The 20,875-nt window shown below is 38.2% G+C and overlaps 1 protein-coding gene across 2 annotated transcripts in view; it reads right to left on the bottom strand.

The window, feature by feature from the left end:
• The window catches only part of ube2j1 (ubiquitin-conjugating enzyme E2, J1), a 40,088-nt gene that overhangs the window by 17,404 nt on the left and 1,809 nt on the right, over positions 1-20,875 (bottom strand). Inside the window, exons 2-4 of one of the 2 annotated variants that reach the window (XM_043686745.2) lie at positions 10,750-10,823; positions 6,357-6,488; positions 943-1,027 (exon numbers count right to left, since the gene is read on the bottom strand). In XM_043686745.2, the coding sequence (XP_043542680.2) occupies positions 943-1,027; positions 6,357-6,488; positions 10,750-10,823 (291 nt within the window). The remainder of the gene's footprint in view (positions 1-942; positions 1,028-6,356; positions 6,489-10,749; positions 10,824-20,875) is intronic. The other variant, XM_087982265.1, reaches the window with a different exon arrangement.

The raw sequence follows: 20,875 nt of genomic DNA, 5'->3' as shown, positions 1-20,875 counted from the left end.
TTCCACAGATGGTGATTGATATAGATTCATACAGCAAGGCTAGACCCCTCTATCCAAATCGTCCATTCCAGCCAGACATCCCCAATATGACCTAGCCCCACTTGCCAGCATTTGGCTTATAACCCTCTAAATCCTCTGTTCGTATAGTCAGCCAGATGCCTTTTAAATGTTGTAATCTTACCCAGCATGTGGAATAAACTGCCAGAGGAAGTGGTAGATGCAGGTAGAGTTACATTTAAAAGAAATTTGGACAGGTACATGAACAGAAAAAGTTTTAGAGAGATAGGAGCCAAATGCAGGCAAGTAGGACTAGTTTAGTTTGGGAAACTTGATTCATATGGACAAGATGGACTGAAGGATCTGTTTCTTTGCTGTATGACTTTGATTCTAAGTGACCCTGTCTTAGCAGTTTAAGGATTTAATGAAGTGGCATCAACTTTAAAAAAAAACACGGTGACTAAAAAGGTTTGCTGAAACGAAACCAAGTACAACCAAACCAACTGAACAAAAGAACTTAAAACTGAACAAGGTTACTCTTAACTGAGGTTTAATTAGCTCTAGGTTTCTTGTTGAGGGTAAAAGAGTTAAATCCAACTTTGTGATACTTTTTAATAATTATTTCACATAATTCTTACAAGTGCCAAAGTTTATATTGTTTTCCCTTTGGTGTGTAAAAAAAACATTAATGTTCGATCCTTAAAAATACATTGGCAGCCAATTCTATGCTCAGTGACTGACTACTATGGTAACCAAATTTGCAAAATTAGCTTACGGTTATGAAGCCAGATCTCTCTCTGGGATGTGACTGGTCATATTACAGAGATGAATTTTTTTTCTCTGAAAATTGATTTAAGACAACCAGTAGTTGGATTTTTTTTAATGCTACAGTTGCTACCTAATGATGACGATTTAGATTAACACTGGAATCTGGAAGATACTTACTGCTCCAGGATGGCTGCCAAGTTTCAGGATGATGTCCTGAGATGCTCAAACATATCTTCTTTCCTACTTCGAACCTTCCATTAGGCTGAAACAAAATTATCTGTTCAAATAGCAGTACTGGAAAGCAAATAACCTTCAGTAAACAAATTGCTTGGAATGAAATTACTGCCCATTTTGAACTAAATCATAATATGATTTAGACTAAATATTATATTAAACCAATAAGCTTCAGATTACTATTTGACAAGTGTTTCAAATTAACTGAAAAGTCCAGACATAGCAAGAAAGCCAAACTAAGTTGTTACTGTGAATGTTATGGGAACGTTTCCCAAAAGCTCCCTAAATGTTTTATCTGTCAACTGGAATGACTGATACACCTTCTCCTGCATCTTAAAAATTATACTGTACAAAAAAGATGCCAAAGCAAGATTGAAAAGGGATAAACCACAAAGAACCAAATGCATTTGTATGCTAAACTTCTTGTTCCATTAACAAGCCAATAATTTTGAATATCTTGTAAACCTAACTTTTAAATGAGTACCATGTATACCTGAGTAATAGTAGAATTTTTTGACAACTTTAAAGTTAAATTTATGGGGTCAACTATTACATGGATATTACTTTGGAGGGGCTGAAATTCATACCCGTCAAAATTCATACCATATCATTAGCAGAAACCCAATTGATATCTAAATGAATTTTTAAAAAAAATTACAGTAACTCTGAAAACCTGAAGCAGAACACAACAGCCAGTAGATTGAAGACTGTGAAGGGAGCAGAACAACTGGCAGACTGGAAAGCTGGAGTGGAATATGACGACTGGCCCACTGACTCAAACGTTGATCTGTTATTTGTGAAGATCTGGGGTCAACTTTTACATGAGATATGTAAAAATTCCAGGATATTTGGATACAAAAAAAGGTAGACTTTTACATGAGATCAACTATTACTCGTGTATATACAGTAGTTGGAAAATTTCAAAATTGATCTTAATGCTTGCGATAATGTAATGCCACAGAACAAATATGAAATTCTTTCTCATCAGTAACAAAAAAAGGGTAAGTGACAATTCAACAGTTCCTGGGAACAACAGGAAGTGATCTTTGGAGGAGGAAAATATTCACCTGCCTATCAACGAATCCCTTATATTATTAAAAAAAACCTCCCTATTAAGACTTTCACAAAAACGTTAATAGATAATAGTTTTTTTGTTAAAGTGCCACTTAACAGTTGCCAACTTGGCTGAGTTAATATCCTCTCATCATCCAGTTATGGGATCAAGTACCACTTTGGAGCTTTGTACATAAAGTGAAAGTGAGGTGGAAGATTAGCTACAATTTTATTGAATCCCTGAGCAGGCTAAGGGGTAGAGGGAGGGGGTCATTGCATGTACTCTTATTTCTGATACTTTTATAATCTAGATCAAATCTTCACTACAATACTCCCATTGTTTGAGTGGTCATCTTTTGGATGAAACACGAAATGGGAGGGCCAGCCTGCCTGTCCAAGGGACATACAAAAATATTGTGGCACTGTCTGAAGTACTAAGAGTTTGGCAAATGCAAAGAGTTCTAAAAAGGAACTGAATGTATCAATGGATTGGCAAACATATAAATTATTTTTCATTCACAAGGAAAAATATACAGGAACACAGATCAAATCTCTCCTGCATTTTGCATTAATTGAGCAAACAGCTGAGTACAACTAGGACAGATTGAGCTTATACTCCTCAGGATCCCGGAAACAGAGGCTTTACTACTTCATCTTATCCAATGGAAAAAAGACAAAACAAGGTGGATTACATAAAGATACTAGGAACATTTTCTTTCCACTAGCCACACATAGATGGAGTTCTAAAATGGCCTTCCAATGTGCACATACTGATATGGAAATGTCTTGATGCTTTGCTATTATATTAAGCATTTCCTCAAAGAACCAGTGGCATTAGACTTGACACTCTGCTCAAATTGCTGGACAAAATGTACAGCATTAAGAGGAAAACCTTGTGCACATCTCAAAATAATGAATGCCCAGCAAAGTCAATGGTGCTAATTTTGCATTTCTGCATCATCACCACCACATTAATCTAAATTCTTAGATACTGACATCAGAAGCACATAGACAATAACATCTACAGTAAGGTCAATGCCATCAAGTTGTAAATAAAGATTTATCACAGAAAATTTATAGACTCCAGCAGTGTTACTTTGGCAGATTAAATAACTAAACCCAAGAGTCAGACCAAAATTAAAAAGATACTAAAACATTATGTTATACTTAGCCAGCTACCATATTATAAATAAAATTCTATCATTCACAGGAATGAAGACGACAAGCAGACACTTGTGGGAGTGGTGTACAGGGCCTTTAACAGTAAGTATATGGTAGGATTCATTGCCAATAAAGTTACGCCTTGCCAGATATGTACACCAATAATCCCAAGGAATAAAACCTATACATAAACTTGTAGAAATAAGATGGGCAAAGGCTGCCTAGGTAAGGGGTTCAAGGAATGTTTTGGGGATAGCTTCATAGAATGTTCTGGAACCAACCAGACAGGAGATTATGCAAGACCTGGTATCGTGCATAGAGATAGAATTAATGATCTTGGATTGTGGTGATCATAAAATGATTGATTTTCACATAACAGTTTTAGTGGAGAGGAGCACAGATCAAAGACAAGCATTTTACAAAACTTAAAATAAGGCCAATTGTGAAGGGCTTGAAAGTAGATCAAGCTGGCAAATTAGGTTAACTTGGTTCAGAGAGGGGTCAAAAAGGATGCAGTATCAGACATTTAAAGGAAAATTTCAGAATACACAGAACACAAATAATAAGTGAGAAAGGAAAAATCCAAAAAGAAAGATGCACATTTAAAGATAAACACAAAATTACTCAGCTGGGATAGCAAGTCAGAAAACTGGGTATAAAAAGCCAAAGACTAACTAAAAGATCAAGGAAGGAAAAGTTAAATTAGAGAGAATGCAAGAAAGCAAGATCTGTTGTAGAAACTTTAAAAAAAAAAGTTAAAATGTCTTGTCAAAGTTGTACCTGGGGAAGTAATAAAGAAAAGCAGGGATATGCCAGATGTACTGAACAGGTATTTTGCATTGTCTTCATCATATTCTGAAAAAAAGCTGTAAGTGAAGAAATGAGAAGGGAGGAAGGAACTCAAAAAAATAACAAACATTAAGGAACTGACACTGAACAAATTGTTTGAGCTAAAGGGTTACTTATTGTTGGGTTCAAATGGACTTAAGCCAAGGACTCAAAAGTAGCAAAGTGAAATAGCTGGTGCGTTTGTTTTGATTTTCAAAATTCTTAGGATTTGGGGATGGCTCCATTCAAGTCGAAACAGGAATAGGAAACATTCAGGCCAGTTGGCTTAACATCTGTCACAGGAAGATGTTAGAAGCTTTTCTTAAAGACATGGTGTCAGGTCATCTAGGTAGGCTAGGGGCAATCAGGCAGAGTCAACATGGTTTTGAGGAAAGGAAATCATCTTTTAAACAATGAACTGACTCTGAAAATGTAACATGTAATGTGAATAAAGGAGAACCATAAAAGTACCGTAATTCAATTTGAAGACGACACTTGAGAAGGTTCCACAAAAAAGGTTATTGTAGAAAATAATAGCTCATGGTATAGACGATAACCTATTGCACAGTCAGAAGATCCACTAGTAATAGAAACAGAGGGTTGGTCTAATTAGATCATTTTCTGATTGGCAAAACGTAACAACTGGTGCACCACAAGGATCTGTGCTGAAGCTAAACCTTATTCATTTAATATAAATGACTTGGATGAAGGGACTAAATATATTATTGTTAAATTTGACGACAATAAAAATAGGTTCGAAAATAAACTGAGAACAAATTAATACAGATACGTTAACTGACTGGATAAGAAATCTGACAAATGAAGTATAGCAATTTTTTTTTATTAACCAGTATGTATGGTACATGGAGTGTGCTAGTTGATCAAATATTCCAGATAATCAAGACATTCATATAATCCATATAAAAACATAACCCAAGTCTAGAAACATAATGCAGGGAAATATACATGTCACTGTTATACCTTACTTGCAGCATACATTATAAATAATGCAATTTTGACAAGTAAAACTCCCCAGCAGACAGCCTTCTCTCTCTCACTTTCAAATGACTACACGGGAAACTGCAGTAGATAGTGGTATTTGAGGAGAAACAATCAACTGGTGGTATTTCATGTGGCCACTCAATTGAGCAAGTATATTTACACTGAGTTAATGAAACGAATAAACTATAATGATTGGACCAAATAATACAATAAATATTATGGTATTTGAAGCATATAATTTTTTGCAGGTTTATCAAAAGTACCTATTCATAAGGTGCTGGTTAAAACAAAGTTTACTGTATAATATAGAAAATGTAAAGTGGTCTATTTTGGCAGAAGAATAAAAAGGCAGGAAGGCAAACAGAATGCTGTAGTTTATAATAAGCAGAACTGAATACAAAAATTTGGAAGTTGTGTTATACACAACATTGCTAAAACCAGACCTGGTGTACTATGTACAAGGAGACCAATACTAATGACACAGTACTCTAGATATGGTCTATTTAAAAAGGAACTAAATACATTGAAAGCAGATCAAAGAAGGTTTGCTCGACTACTAACCCACAATAGTAGGCTGTTGAAGAAAGATCGGAGAGGATTGACTTGCATCTGTTGGAACCAAGATGAGCATGAGATGGCTTGATTGGAACATGCAAGATCCTGATTAGTCTTGATAGTGTGTATATGTGAAGAATGGTTCCACTTGTGCAAAGACTTAGAACTAGGGGTCATTGTTTAATAAAGAGTCACGCATTTAAGACAAGGGTGAGAAGCAATGCTTTTTTGCAGTATCCTGAGTGTCTTTGGTACTCTCTTCCTCAAAGCGATGGAAGCACTGTCTTTGACTATGTTAAAAGGCAGAGATAGGTCAATTCTTAATAATTGAGGGGTGAAAGGTATCAGAAGTAGACGGAGATATGCAGAAATGGGATGAGCAAGGATCTCATCGAATGGCAGAACACGCAGGAATGGCCAAGATGCCTACTTTTGCTCTTAAGTTGAATACATCTCCTTACTAAAGGAGAAAATGCTAACTAAAAACCAAGAGATTTGCACATACTGTGCCAGGGTAGAAATCTGTAGCAATCCATTCGTGGTAATGACAGGATAGCAAACTTAAATCATAAAAAAAGGGATGTTCAAATAAAGGGTACAAAAATCATGAAACAGAACGCAACAATTGGAATCCTAGTTGTTTCCCATCTGAGCAACTCAAAGTAAGGAGGTCTGCTTTGATTGAAGGACTTCACGTTTCCATAGTGATATGGCTGCAATACCACGAAATTTTGTTAAGACATTTCAGACACACTTACTGTCAACAGAATAATGCTGGGTGGTTTCATGGGGTATTCTGGAGGAAGCACAATTCGGCCATGGTAAACCCCACCATCAAAGTCAGAGTCTGGAGGACCCCGGACGGTAAAATGCCACTCAAAGAGATTATCCTTAAAGCAAAAGGAGAAAAAGCTAACAAAGGTTAATCTGACCACTGTTTAATTTAAAGTTAAATCTTAAAAACAAAAGTAACCTATAAAAAAGTATAAATGCATGCTATTTATCTGCAATATGCAAACATATTTGAAGGAGACAGTAATCTCTAACTTTTAATGAAGCATATTGGTTATGATTAGATTAGATTCCCTAAAGTATGGAAACAGGCCCTGCGACCCAACAAGTCCATACCAACTCTCTGAAGAGTAACCCACCCAAACCCATTCCCCTACCATATATTTACTCCTGACTAATGCACCTAACACTATGGGCAATTTAGCATGGCCAATTCACCTGACCTGCACATCTTTGGACTGTGGTGCACCTGGAGGAAAGCCATACAGACCTGGGGAGTATGTCTGTGTGGATTTTGCACAGTTGCCTGAGGTGGGAATCAAACCCAGGTCCCTGGCACTGTGAAGCAGCAGTGCTAACCACCGAGCCAGCATGCTGCCCATAACAGGATTTTTCACCATCTATAATTGCTGGTCATTCACTTTGCTGACAACTGTCCAGACATTAAGTTGAAAAAACCTGTTTTGCGTAGATATCCAGTAATTTAACATCTTGACTAGCACAGTATTCTCCAGATACAATGGTGCTGAATAAGGCAAGCAACAGAAGCTCCTCAGTCAGAATGAAGTATTCACATTGAGACAGAATACAAATCCAGAATCATAAAAGATAGGAGTGAGAGAGCAAGCTAAAAATAATTCTAATCCGGATGAAGTTGCTTGGAGAAATTAGGCCACCTGAATTTCTCTAGCTTTCTTCCTTTGATCCCTTTAAGCTTATGACCTATATCTAGCTCCTTCCTGAAAATATTCAATGTTTTGGCCTCCAATTGCTTTCTGTGGCTCACCACACTGGATGAAGAAATTGGCCCTCATTCAAGTCCAAAACAGATTATCCCATATCATTACTGTTACCCCTGGTTCTGGACTTCAGTCATTGTGAACAATCTTCCTGCATTTACTCTCTCTCTCTCTCTCTCGCTAGTCCTGTTATAATTTTACATGTTTCTATGAGATCACCCCTTATTCTAAGCTCCAGAGAATATGCTTGTAACTGATATAGTCTCTCTTCATAAGTCAGTCCTGCCATCCAAGGAATCAGTTTGGTAAATCTTTGTTGCACTCCTATTGCCACAACACCTTTCCTCAGATAAAGAGACTAAAACCGCACACGTACTTCAAATGAGGGCTCATCAAGACCTTATGCAATTGCAGCAAGACATTCCTTCTCTTTTACTCCAATCATTTCACTACGCAGACCAATATATCATTTGTTTGCTGTACCTGTATTATTTCGTTATTTCCAAAAGTTATACACCAGAAGACCAAATGATGAATAATTATTGTATAATAAACCAAAACTGATTACAATTCATGGTACACCAGGCCTGTGTTGCAGTTTTATAATGCAAGACCAGGCAAGATGCATTTTTGGCAGCAGCTTCACTGTCGTGGAAAGATGACTCCAGCCAGCATCAATAAGTAGAATGAAAACAAATTCAAAATGTTCTTACTAAGATGAACTGATTGTACTTCAGAGAAGCACTGGCAGAAGTATGGAACAGGAGAATGGGAGGCCAGTCACATCCTGCCGACTACATGTTTACCATCCCTCAGTCTTCTGCAAGAAAGCCAATTTTCTACCCATGTCAACAGGTTGCTTCAAATTCAATGCATTTAAGTTTTCCATTAACAGTCTTGAGATGAGTAACAGAATGCCTTCTGGAAGTCCATACATGCAGCATCCATTGAAACTTACCAACACAAGAAATGGAAAGAGTAGTTTACACGTCTTTTGAGCCTACTCTTTGTCACTCAGTAGGATCGTGGTTGACCTTGGATTTCAATTCTATTTTGCTACCAGCTCCCACTATCCCATCATTCCACGAGAAACCAAGCTTGACCAATTCAGGCTTAAATGTATTCAATGATAGAGCATTCAAAGGGAAAGAAAATTTCAAAAGATTCACAATTCTTTGAATGAGGTAAATTTCTCTTCGTCTCAATCCTAAATGATCAGCATACAATCCTACAACCCAGCATTTTAGATTTCCAAACTGCAGAAACAACCTGTTAGCATCTACCCTATCAAGCCCCTTCAGAATCATGCAAGGCTCAACAAGAATACTATTCATTATTTTAATAGGCCTAATTTGATTAGTTCACAGCATTGGACAACCCTTCATCCCAGGTATCAATTCGCCAATGTAAATATATTTTTTTGTACGTAGGGACCAAAGTTGTACACACTTTTCCACATATGGTTTCAACACCCTGTACAACTGTAACAAGAATTCTTTACACCTGTACTCCAACCCCCTGACAAGGCAGGCCAACTGGTCATACAAACATTCAAACTCATCTTCTAAATCACTTTTGCCAATTTAGTTGTCCAAATCTGTGTGAATATTAAGATTCCCACAATTATTACAATGAGGTTTGTAGCAAAGCCTATAACTTCTTGCTTATTACTCGGACTAAAGCTATCACTGCCATTAGAAGGCCTGTAAGCTACTTCTACTGCTTTTAAAAACACATTTCTGCTGTTTCTAATTTCCATTTGAACTGATATTGCTTCATGATCATTTGAGCCAGATGCTGTCTCACTAATGTCTTCGTGACATCCTTTGCTATCTGGCATCTTTCCTATTTGGCCACTCTTTCCAAAGTGTATCCAGGAATATTTACTTTCCATTCTTGACCACCTGTCAAGCTTTTAGTTATCCAAATCATTTTCCTCTATTGATGCCACCAGATCATGACATTATTAGACATTTCATGCATAAAGAACCTTGACTTTTAGTTATTTTAAACTCCTATACTTTGAAATGACCCAATTTGCTTTCCTGTTGCATTTACTTTTTTAAAGTCCCACATCACTATAATATCCAGATACTTCAACCTCTGCAGAGACTTTAATTTTCATTCAACTGAACCCTGCCACCCATCACTTCCTTATCTACTATGTAAACAATCTTGACTAGTAAGTCTATAATTTCATGCTTTCTCTCTTTCACACAATGAAGTTACATTTGCAATTTTCCAACCAAAGGGACTATTCTAGAATCATATATATATTTGCACTAAGTTATAATCTACCTAACAAATAGGACTTGATCAAATTAAAAATCGATATTTTACACCACTAATCCAATTTTTAAAAATTATCTACAAAACAACTAAAAAGGTGTTTATTCAGCACTGAATGCTACGGTTCTTCCAAAACAAAATGCAAAGTCTCACAATGTTAATCGTCTCTATTGTTCTATAGCTCACTGGAAATGTAAAATACGCTCTGTGGCATAGCTAGCCAAACTAACCTCATGTCCAACGCTTTCGGCATTCCTTATGAATGGCAGAAATGGCGCAAGAGACTGAATGATCTATTCCCATTTTGTATCTCATCAAGGAGAACACATTTACTCCAAAGCATCCCATATTCTTGTGATACTATGTCTAAATAGCAAGGGTTGAATCAGCTATGGAATTAAAGATCATCCACCTCTCCCATTTTTTTCAGACACCTTTGAAGTCTAAAACATTTCTTTCTTTCATGAAAATATTCAACGACTCTGCCTTCACAACCTTACATGGTAGAGAATTCCACAAGTGTACTATGCTTTGAGTGAAGAAATCTTATTTCAACCCCATTCTAAAATGATCTACCCTGTACCCAGAGACTGAAACCCCTGGTTCTAAACCCACTAACCAGGGAAAACATCATCTCTGTATTTAGACTGTTCAGCCCTACTAGACTTCTGTGCATTTCAATCAGATTCCCTTTCAGCTTTCCAAACTCTAATCAATACAGGACTAATCAAACACATCCCCTCAACTGACACTCCTGGAAACCCCAACACTCTCCCTATGATAATTATATACTTTCAGATCAAGATATTCATACTTTTGAACTCAAATCCTCTTACAATGAAGGCCAATATAGCCTTCGCCTTCCTAATTGGTGTGCTGCACTCAGCCAACTGTTTTCCGCGACTGGTCTACGAGGACATCCAGATCCCTGTGAACATCCACACTTCCCAACTGATCAATTAAGTAATACCCTTACTTTCTGTTTTTCACACCAAAGCATATATCTTCCCTCAATCACTAGTATACCATGTGATGGCTGCTCATGTCTCCATTCCATTAGCAAAAACATACATTCCAAATAGCTTTCATTTTGTAATTAATCTGGTCTTACCTCCAAAGGCTGTGCATGGTATTGTTCTGTTGGGTCTTTCAGCTCTTGTGCTTCTTTCATTAAACGTTTAACAGCTGTTAAAACAAAATATAACTTGCTTAACCTTCAGCATCAGATCAGCAATTAAAAGGCCAAAGTGAAAGAAACGGTATGATAAATACAATTCAAGATGACATGTTACTTGCCATAGAGCTGGAGATGTGAGAATTGACCTGGGGACTTACCATCAATCTGAATAAGTGAGAGGTTTTGCACTTGGGTAGGACAAACAAGGCAAGGGAAAATGCAATGAACGGTAGGACTCTGGGAAATAGAGGATCAGAGAGACCTCTGTTAATGCGTTCACCTGTCCCAGAAGGTAGCAGGACATCTCAATAAAAGAATTAAAGGTGGCGTATAGGACCCTTGCCTTTATTAGCTGAGTTTAAAAGCAGGTGGTTATGCTGGAACTGTATAAAATCTTGGTTGGGCTAGAGTGCTATGCGCAATTCTGGAATCCATAGTATAGGATTGTCAAGGAAATTTACCAGAACATTATCTGGGCTGGAGCATGAAGTATGAAGTGAGATTGGATATACTGGGGTTGTTTCCTTGGAGCAAAGGTACATGACTGAGACGTATAAAATTATGAGGGGCATAGAGAAGGTAGATGGGAAGGACTTTTTGCCCCCTCAGAGAAATCTATGGCCAGGGCCACAGATTTCAGATGAGGGGCAGGAGGTTCAGAGGATACGTGAGGAGAATTATTTTCACCTGGAGCGCAGCTAAAATTTGGAACTCGCTGTCTGTAAGGATGTTAGAAGCAGAAACTTTCATAATATTTTCATATTTAGACATGTCAAGTGCTGGAAAATGGGTTTGGAATTGGAATAGCAAAGTAGGTGCTTTTGACTGGTGCTGACTCGATGGGTTGAAGGGCATCTTTTAGTCACATAGACCTCTTATGACTGTTGGAAGTTGAAAGCTAAGCTAGTATCTTTAACGCACTTATAGTCATAGAGATGTGTCTAACATTATTCCAGAAAATGCTGCAGTGAATGACAAACCAATATCACCTAATGCATTTACAATGCAGAATGTAAAAGATCGAAAAGGCTATGTATTTGCAAGCTAAGTAACAATTTTTATTTGATAAAAAGGAGCCAAAAAGATTTAACTTTGGGTAGTATTGCATGATTCATGGTAAATAGTTAAGGAGGCAAGATGACAGATGGGAAACTAGATGAGATGAATCAGGTGGGTAGATCAAATGGGAGGTGGGTGGAGAAAAGAGGGGAGGGTTAACCTGTCAGTTAAACAATTACAGATTTATTCCCTTCAACCTTTCCTGTTTAATTGCTTGAATGCATCAGCACATATGCATGGTACTGACGTGCATAGTCATTCATGCTAGCATAATAGCTATTTGCCCATTAGAACTGCTGGGCCATTTGCACAAGTATTCATACACAGAAAATCCAAGTTTAAAAATCACAGATTAGCCTTAGCTTTTAATTCAAGAGATCAAATAAGATCAATCATGATTGGATTTAAGCAAAAGCTAAAATAAACTTTAAAAATGCAGAATTCAAAAAATGTGGAAATGCACAAAGAGATAGCATTTCAAGAGTAAGGGTTCGACTTAAGAGAAACAGATTCATAGCAGCAATTTCTACACTTCACTGCTTCTGTACTTCCTGCAAATTCCAGTGGAGTAATAGCAAACACAAAGTAATCACCACCACTGCAAAATTTGTGTACAGCTACTCCACAATTTAAAAACGCCCAACTAATGAATGCAGCCCATACAGGAGTGTATTAATATTAATTTGAAAAATGATATGCAAATGTTTCCTTTTAATTATGAACAGTTATTTCCTATGTGCTGTGCGCTGACTTGCATACAAATGACTTGCAAATGCTCACAAGAACAGAGCTGCTTGCAACCCAGGGAACTGCCGGTAGTTTTTTAATAAAAGTTTCAGTGTGACATAATCTTAACAGTTCTTTTAATAAATTCAATTTCAGTCTGCTGCAGGATTTGACTTATATTGCACATTTTAAAAGGACTGTACAAAATTAACCATGTACAGGTACTTCTTGCAAATTAACTTCAAATTGTTTTACTGAGTCTTCTGAACAATTCTTCCAAAAATTATTTTTGGTAAAGATCTGAGATATGCAAACAGGAAATACAGTAGTGTATTAACAATTTGCACAGTATGGGCTGATAATGGCCCAGAGTAGCACACCCATCAATTGCTTTTCCCAGTCAACAGGTGAAGGCTGTAATTGCATGTTTTCTATGACTTATGAACGAGTACACCTAGATTGGAGCAGCCCAAAGGTCGCCTTCTCGTTTTTTGGAGCCAAGTGCATGACCTCGCACTTATCTATGTTAAACTCCATCAGCCACATTTTGGGCCACTCTCCTAACCTTTATCTATTCGTAAAGTTCTTATTTCTTCATTGCAATTTACCAGTTTTTGTGTCATCTGAAAATGTGACAATAGACCCTTCCATCCCTGTATACAAGCCATTAATGTAGATTGTAAATAGCTGGGGTTCAAGGACAGAACCCTTTGGCACCCCATTAGTTACATTTTGCCATCCAGAAAAAAACATTTATCCCGACTCTGTCTTCTGTCCATCTCTCCCATATGATCCAAACTTGTGATTTAACTTTTTGTGCAGCACCTTGTCATATGCCTTTCAGATGTACAGATAAATTACATCTGCAGCATCCCCATGATCCACTTTGCTTGTTACATCTTCGAAGAACTATAGCAAATTAGTCAAACATTATTTGTCCTTCATAAAACCAATTCAAAGGATCGCATTTTGACTTTCCAAATATCCTGATACTGCTTCCCTGATAATAGATTCTAACACTTTCCCAATAGCAGATGTTAAACTTGTTTGTAGTACATTCCCATGTTAGCTTCCCTCCCTTTTTGAATACAGGTGTTATATCAATGCTAAGTACCCTATCAGCATCATCCTGTGGATTTACATTGATTAGTAACTGAATTGCACTCCCACAAAAATACTAAGGTTACAAGAGCAGGCTAAGGTCAGGAATTGTGTGTGAATTAATTCACACATCTCCCCAAAGCCTGTCCAAAGCACAAGTGAGGAGTGTAATGGAATATGCATCACTTGCCTGCATGGATACAGCTCCAACAAGACAAGAAGCTTGACACCATTCAGGTCAAAGTAAACTACTTCAATGAAGCCACATCCACCAGCTTAAACAGTAATTCCCTCAAGAGTCTTGTGGCGCAGTAATCATGTCCCTACCTCTGTATCAGATGGCCCAGGTTAAAGCCTCACTGGCCCGAGAGATAGGTGTCAAAAACTGCCCAAACCATTCATACACAGTGGCAGCAACATGTACCATCTACAACATGCACTGCAAGAATACTTCACCCAGCACCTTTACCACTTAGAAAGATGGGGGCAGCAGACATGGAATCATCACTTACAAGCTCCTCTATGAACCTCAACCTGATTTGGAACTATTTTACCATTACTTCATTGTTGTTGACTCAGAATCGTGGAACTTCTTTGTTGTCAGCACTGAGGTTAAGGTACATGGTCTGCAACAGTTCACCATCTGTTCAAGGACATCAGGAATGAGCATAAAAATGTGGGTCTAGCTAGCAAGTCCACAATTCATGAACAATAAAAGTGTATAAAACATTTGCAATGGAACACAACTAACGTAGGAATAAACTTGCTGACTTAACAGAAAAACATAAATTAATTGCCTGCATGGATACAGCTCCAACAAGACAAGAAGCTTGACACCATTCAGGTCAAAGTAATCTACTTCAATGAAGCCACATCCACCAGCTTAAACAGTAATTCCCTCAAGAGTCTTGAATGACACGTTACAGCTCCAAAGAGGAGTCATGGTTCTGTTTAGCCAGTTTCCCTTTTTTCTTTAGATTTAGTCAAAAAGTACATCCCTACTGTTAATGCATTAAAATTTCATCTGGTGCACTTCAGTCCAAGTTTGACAGAATGGGTAAAAAAAAAGTATTGTGTTTAAAGATCTCTAACCAACTTTAAAATGTCCTAATAACTAAAGTTTTCTTTAAAAACAGTAAAAACATTCAATTTTGTCATTTAAATGAAGCCATACAAACAGCACCAAAAATAGAAACACTAAATTGAAATATCCAAAAACATAAAGAGAGAGCTAAACGATATGCTGAGTTCACTAGTCTACGTGCATCAAGTCAGCCATATCAAGTTAATGAAATCTAGTGATGGCAATATGGGGATTCCCTTTTTATTTCTCCCGTTTTATCTCTGGGCAATGGGTAGCATGTACTAAAAATGAAGAATCTTAACACTCACTTCTTGGAGATCAAGAACCCAAGGTCTCGAGTTTTGTTTTTAGAAAGAACAATGTCGGGGTTGGCTGAGATGTCACCCAAAGTAATCAGACACTATAAAAATAGTATTATTTATTTATAAATTGTTTGCAAATCATTTTTGTATATTTGTACATTAAAAAACTTTTAAAAAAAAGTTTATTGAAGAATAAGTAGTAAAAAAAATTCACTTGTTAATAGACTTTGCAGACAACTCTGACTCAAGTGCTCTCACACGTCCTTAATAGATTTCCATGGAAAATACAACCAGCCATTTCCTGCAGGCTTAATTCACACATTCCCTGTTTAGATTGTAATCTGTTGTTCTTTTCAGAAACCCAAAAGCCAAGTCAACTGCAAAAAAAAAATAAAACATGTTTGACACAATACATATCTATAATACCTTAAGAAATAGAAACAGTAATAGGCTATTAAGCCTATCACGTCTGCTTCACCAATCAATGAGATCATGGTTCAACACTCAATTGGCCCTTTTCCCATAACATTTGATTTCCCTACTGATCAAGAATCCATCTCAGCCTTACATATACACAAGGACTCTGCCCCCACTACTGTGGCAAGGAGCTCCAAAGACTCAATTCTCAGAAATTCTTCTTCACTTCAATCTTAAATTGGTGCCCCTTAATTCTGAGACAATGCCTTCTGGTTCTAGATTCTCCCATGAGGGGAAATATCCTCTCAGCATTTACCGAGCAAGCCTCTCAAGAATCCTATATGTTGCAATGAGTGGTGATTTCTTTTAAAATCTAGTGAGTAGAGTCCAAACCTTTTTAACCTTTGCTCAAAGCAAACCCTCTATACTAGGGATCATCCTAGTGCATTGCTTCCAATGAAATAATATCTTAACAAGGGGACCAAAATGCTCACAATGCTCCAGATGTGGTCCCACCAGCACCTGGTACAGTTGCAGCAAGACTTCCCTATTCTTCCATTCCAAGCACCTTGAAATAGAGGCCAACATTGCATTAACCTCCCTGTTTTCCCACTGTACTTGCATGCTAGCTTTCTGGGTTTCATACACAAGTATCCCCCAGCTATTTACAGTTTTTCTCTCTCGGATATATTTTAAGAACCACATGTAGCATACTTCCTTTTTTCACTTTCTTTTTGCTAAACTTATCCTAAACAGGCAAATTTATTGTAAATTTTATTCAGTTCTGATTTCTTATGCACTAAGTTATGACAAACAGTACTAAGCAAGGTACGAATATTGTGATTTTTAAAAAAACACAATAATTGCTAGATAATTTAGATAGACGCCTGAACCCACAACTCTATTTTGAAAGTATTAGTCCCAAGTACACAGTTCCATAAAGTGCCCATTTTATTGAACTGTCTGAAATTCCCATCAGCAATCACAAGAATATATAAAGTTTGCATTCATTTCTACATAGGCTATGTTGCTTATAAAGGAAATAAGATATTTTAAAGTTCATAATGGCACTGTTTATAACCCAATTGTGAAATTCACTTTTTGAACAAAATTAAAGGATCTGTATATAAAAAAAAAGAACTAATTGGCAACAGATTCAATTTAGATGTGTCTACTAATAGCAGCAATTGGTTCAGACCAGAAGACATGGGCCTCAGATAGTCAAGACTTGAAACATCTGGTGGACAAATAGCCAGCATCTAGAACCCTTCAAAAAAATATTTGAGGGGGCTCTAATTCACTTACCTGAATAGTTAACCAGGGTTGGAAGAATTAAAATCTACTCTAACTTAAGGCTGAAGTTGACAACCACCACTTCCACCATCACCACACCACCCCTCCACACGAACACTCCCAGTGGATGCCTGACTTGACCAATCATCCTTTTTGATCAATGCTTTTCCCAATAATTTCATAATCCCAAATTCAACCCACAGGTGGTCAAAAAACAAGTTCAGCAGGTCAGTATTTTTACACCTATCCTCCAGCAGCCATCAAAACATATACCAAAGGCTAGGATCCAGAATTAATAAATAGTGACTGTTCAGCGGTATGCTCAAAAAGGTACCAAGAAATAGCACTCACTCCAAACAAAAAGGATTCTGGGTAATTAAGGGGGGGTAGATATAGGACTGATGTTAGGGGTAGGTTCTTCACTCAGCGAGTCGTAAGTTCATGGAATGCCCTGCCAGCAGCAGTGGTGGACTCTCCCTCTTTATGGGCATTTAAGCGGGCATTGGATAGGTATATGGAGGATAGTGGGTTAGTATAGGTTAGGTGGGCTTGGATCGGCGCAACATCGAGGGCCAAAGGGCCTGTACTGCGCTGTATTGTTCTATGTTCTAATCCAAGATGGAGGACAGGGAAAATTTTGTAGCTGTAACAGCTGCTCCTTTTTTGAGGTATTTTAGGTGTTGGTGGTGATTTCCTCGAATTCCAGGAGCAGCAATTACTGTTTTATATGCCGTCGCATTTTTTTCTCCAAAAGTTCCAAAACAAAGTCAAAACAACGGCACTTTTAAAAGGGAGAAAGACAGATAAAGGCAGCGAGCCTGTAAGAGCAAGGGCAGAAACCTACACTGTTAACTGACAACAGTGAATCTGCACAGTTATTGCCTTTGCTGCTTTAATTTATGTATCACTGGATATCAGAGTGTGTCTAGGAAAATTTAAACAACGAAATTCATAACTGATCTTGGAGGAACCTGCTTGGGAGAGGTCACAGCACAGAAACAGATAAGTGAATACTTTTAAGTATAGCATTGCTATAATTTGACAGTGAGTAGCGTGGGTTCTTTCCTGATTATGTTTTTATCGGGATCTGTCTCTTGATGAATATTTAAAAATACAACCCATAAGTATTAAATTAGTCTGGAGCAGTGTTTAGTAGAGCAATAAGAGCAATAACCAATAAGCAATTATCTGGGTCTATAAATTGGAAGGAGCAAAATGGCCTTTAGTAATGTGATATGCTCTTGTTGAATGTGGGAGTTTCAAGAGAGTTTTTGGGCTAGTGAGGATTATATCTGCAATAAATGTTGTTAGTTAGAGGCAATGAGAGGTTTACAAGAGCTAGGTGGTGTGATGGATGGCAGTTATAGGAAGGGAGAAAAGTTGCAGATACAGTCAATAGATGGGTTAACTCCAAGAAAGGTAGGAGAGATAGACAGGTAGTACAGAAGTTTTCTGTGGCTATCCCGATTTCAAACAATTATGCTGTTTTGGAAAATGCTGGGGGTGATGGACTTTCTGGGGAATGTAGCACAAACAGCCAAGTTTCTGGTATCAACGCAGGCTCCAATGTAATGAGGGATATATCGGGTTCCAAACGATCGATTGTATTAGGGAACTCTCTAGTCAGAGGCACAGAGAAGTTTCTGCAGCCAGCAGGGAAAAAATTAGAACGGTGTGTTGCCTCGCTGGTGCCAGCATCAAGGATATCTCAAAGGTGCAGAATGTTCTCAAAGGGGAGGGGTACCAGCAAGAGGTCATTGGCGCCAATGACATAGAAAGGGAAAAGGATGAGATTCTGAATGGACAATATAGAAATTCGGCAGGAATTTAAAAAAAGGAGGTCCGTGAGGGTGTTAATATCTGAGTTACTCCCAGTGCTACACACTAGAGGGGGTAGGAAAAGGAGGATAGAGCAGATGAATGCATGGCTGAGGGGCTGGTATATGGGAGAAGGATTCACATTTTTGGATCAATGGAATCTCTTTTGGGGTAGAAGTGACCTGTACAATAAGGATAAATTGGACCTGAACTGGAAGGGGATTAATATACTGTCAGGGAGATTTGCCAGAGCTGCTCGGGAGGATTCAAACTAGTAAGGGGGCGGGGTGGAACCAGGGAGATACTGAGGAAAGAGATCAATCTAAGACTGGTACAGTTGAGAAAAGAAGCGAGTCAAACAGTCAGGGCAGGCAGGAACAAAGTAGAGATCAAGATAGGAGGACTGAGTAATTAAACTGCATTTATTTCAGTGCAAGAGGCCTAACAGAGAAATCAGTTGAACTCATGGTATAGTTAGGAACATGGGACTGGGATATCATAGCTATTACAGAAATATAGCTTGGAGATGGACAGGACTGGCAGCTTAATGTTCCAGGATACAAATGCTACAGGAAGGATAGAAAGAGGGGCAAGAGAGGAGGGGGGAGTGGTGTTTTTGACCAGGGATAGCATTACAGCTGTACGGAGGGAGAATATTCCCAGAAATACATCCAGGGACATTATTTCGGTGGAATTGAAAAAAAAAGAAAGGGATGATCATCTTATTTGGATTGTATTATAGACCCCCTAATAGTCAGAGGGGAATTGAGAAACAAATTTGTAAGGAGATCTCAGTTACCTGCAAGAATAATAGGGTGGTTACGGTAAGGATTTTAACTTTCCAAACGTAGACTGGGATTGCCAGTGTTAAGGGTTTAGATGGAGAGGAATTTGTTAAGTGTGTACAAGAAAATTCTCTCATTCAGTATGTGAATATACCTACTAGAGAAGGTGCAAAGCTTGACCTACTCTTGGGAAATAAGGCAGGGCAGGTGACGGAGGTGTCAGTTGAGGGAGCACTTTGGGACCAGCAACCATAATTCTATTAGATTTAAAATAGTGATGGAAAAGGATAAACCAGATCTAACAGTTGAAGTTCTAAATTGGAGGAAGGCTAATTTTGACAGTATTAGGCAAGAACTATCAAAAGCTGATTGGGGGCAGATGTTTGCAGGTAAAGGGTCGGCTGGAAAATGGGATGCCTTCAGAAATTAGTTAACAGGAGTCCAGAGACAGTATATTCTTGTTAGGGTGAAAGGAAAGGCTGGTAGGTATAGGGAATGCCAGATGACTAGAGAAACTGAGGGTTTGGTTTAGAAAAAGGAAGTGTGTGTCAGGTTGAGACAGGAGAAATCGAGTGAATCCTTACAAGAGTATAAAGACAGTAGAAGTATACTTAAGGAGGGAAATCAGAAGGACAAAAAGTGGACTGAGATAGCTTTGGCAAATACAGTTAAGGAGAGGATTTGTACGAATATATTAAGGATAAAAGGGTAACTGGAAAGAGCATAGAACCCCTCAAAGATTAGCAAGGCAGCCTTTGTGAGGAGCTGCAGGAAATGGGAGTGATACTAAACGAGTATTTTTCACCAGTGTTTTACTGTGGACATGCAAGATATAGAAAGTGGGGAAATAGATGGTGACATCTTGAAAAATGTCCATATTACAGAGGAGGAAGTGCTGGATGTCTTCAAATGCAGAAAGGTGGATAAATCCTCAGAATCTGATCAGGTGTATCCTCGAATTCTGTGGGAAGCTAGGGAAGTGATTGATGGGCCTCTTGCTGAGATATTTGTATCATTGATAGTCACAGGTGAGGTGCCAGAAGACTGGCAGTTCGCTGACGTGGTGCCACTGTTTAAGAAAGGTGGTAAGGACAAGCCAGGGAACTATAGACCGGTGAGCCTGACTCGGTGGTGGGCAAGTTGTTGGAGGGAATCCTGATGGTCAGGATGTACATGTATTTGGAAAGGCATGGACTGATTAGGGACAGTCAACATGGCTTGGTGTGTGGGAAATGATGTCTCACAAACTTGGTCGTGTTTTCTGAAGAAGTAACAAAGAGGATTGATGAGGGCAGAGCGGTAGATGTGATCTATATGGACTTCAGTAAGGCATTCGACAAAGTTCCCCATGGGAGACTGGTTATCAAGGTTAAATCTCACAGAAGACAGGGAGAATAGCCATTTGGATACAGGACTGGCTCAAAGGTAGAAGACAGAGGGTGGTGGTGGAGGGTTGTTTTTCAGACTGGAGACCT

This window comes from Chiloscyllium plagiosum, unplaced genomic scaffold, assembly GCF_037043375.1.
Source record: "Chiloscyllium plagiosum isolate Xiang-an unplaced genomic scaffold, Cpla_swu_hap1 HiC_scaffold_3, whole genome shotgun sequence".
NCBI lineage: Eukaryota > Metazoa > Chordata > Chondrichthyes > Orectolobiformes > Hemiscylliidae > Chiloscyllium > Chiloscyllium plagiosum.
Note: the sequence above shows the minus strand (reverse complement) of the source record. Positions and strands in the feature narration are given on the sequence as shown.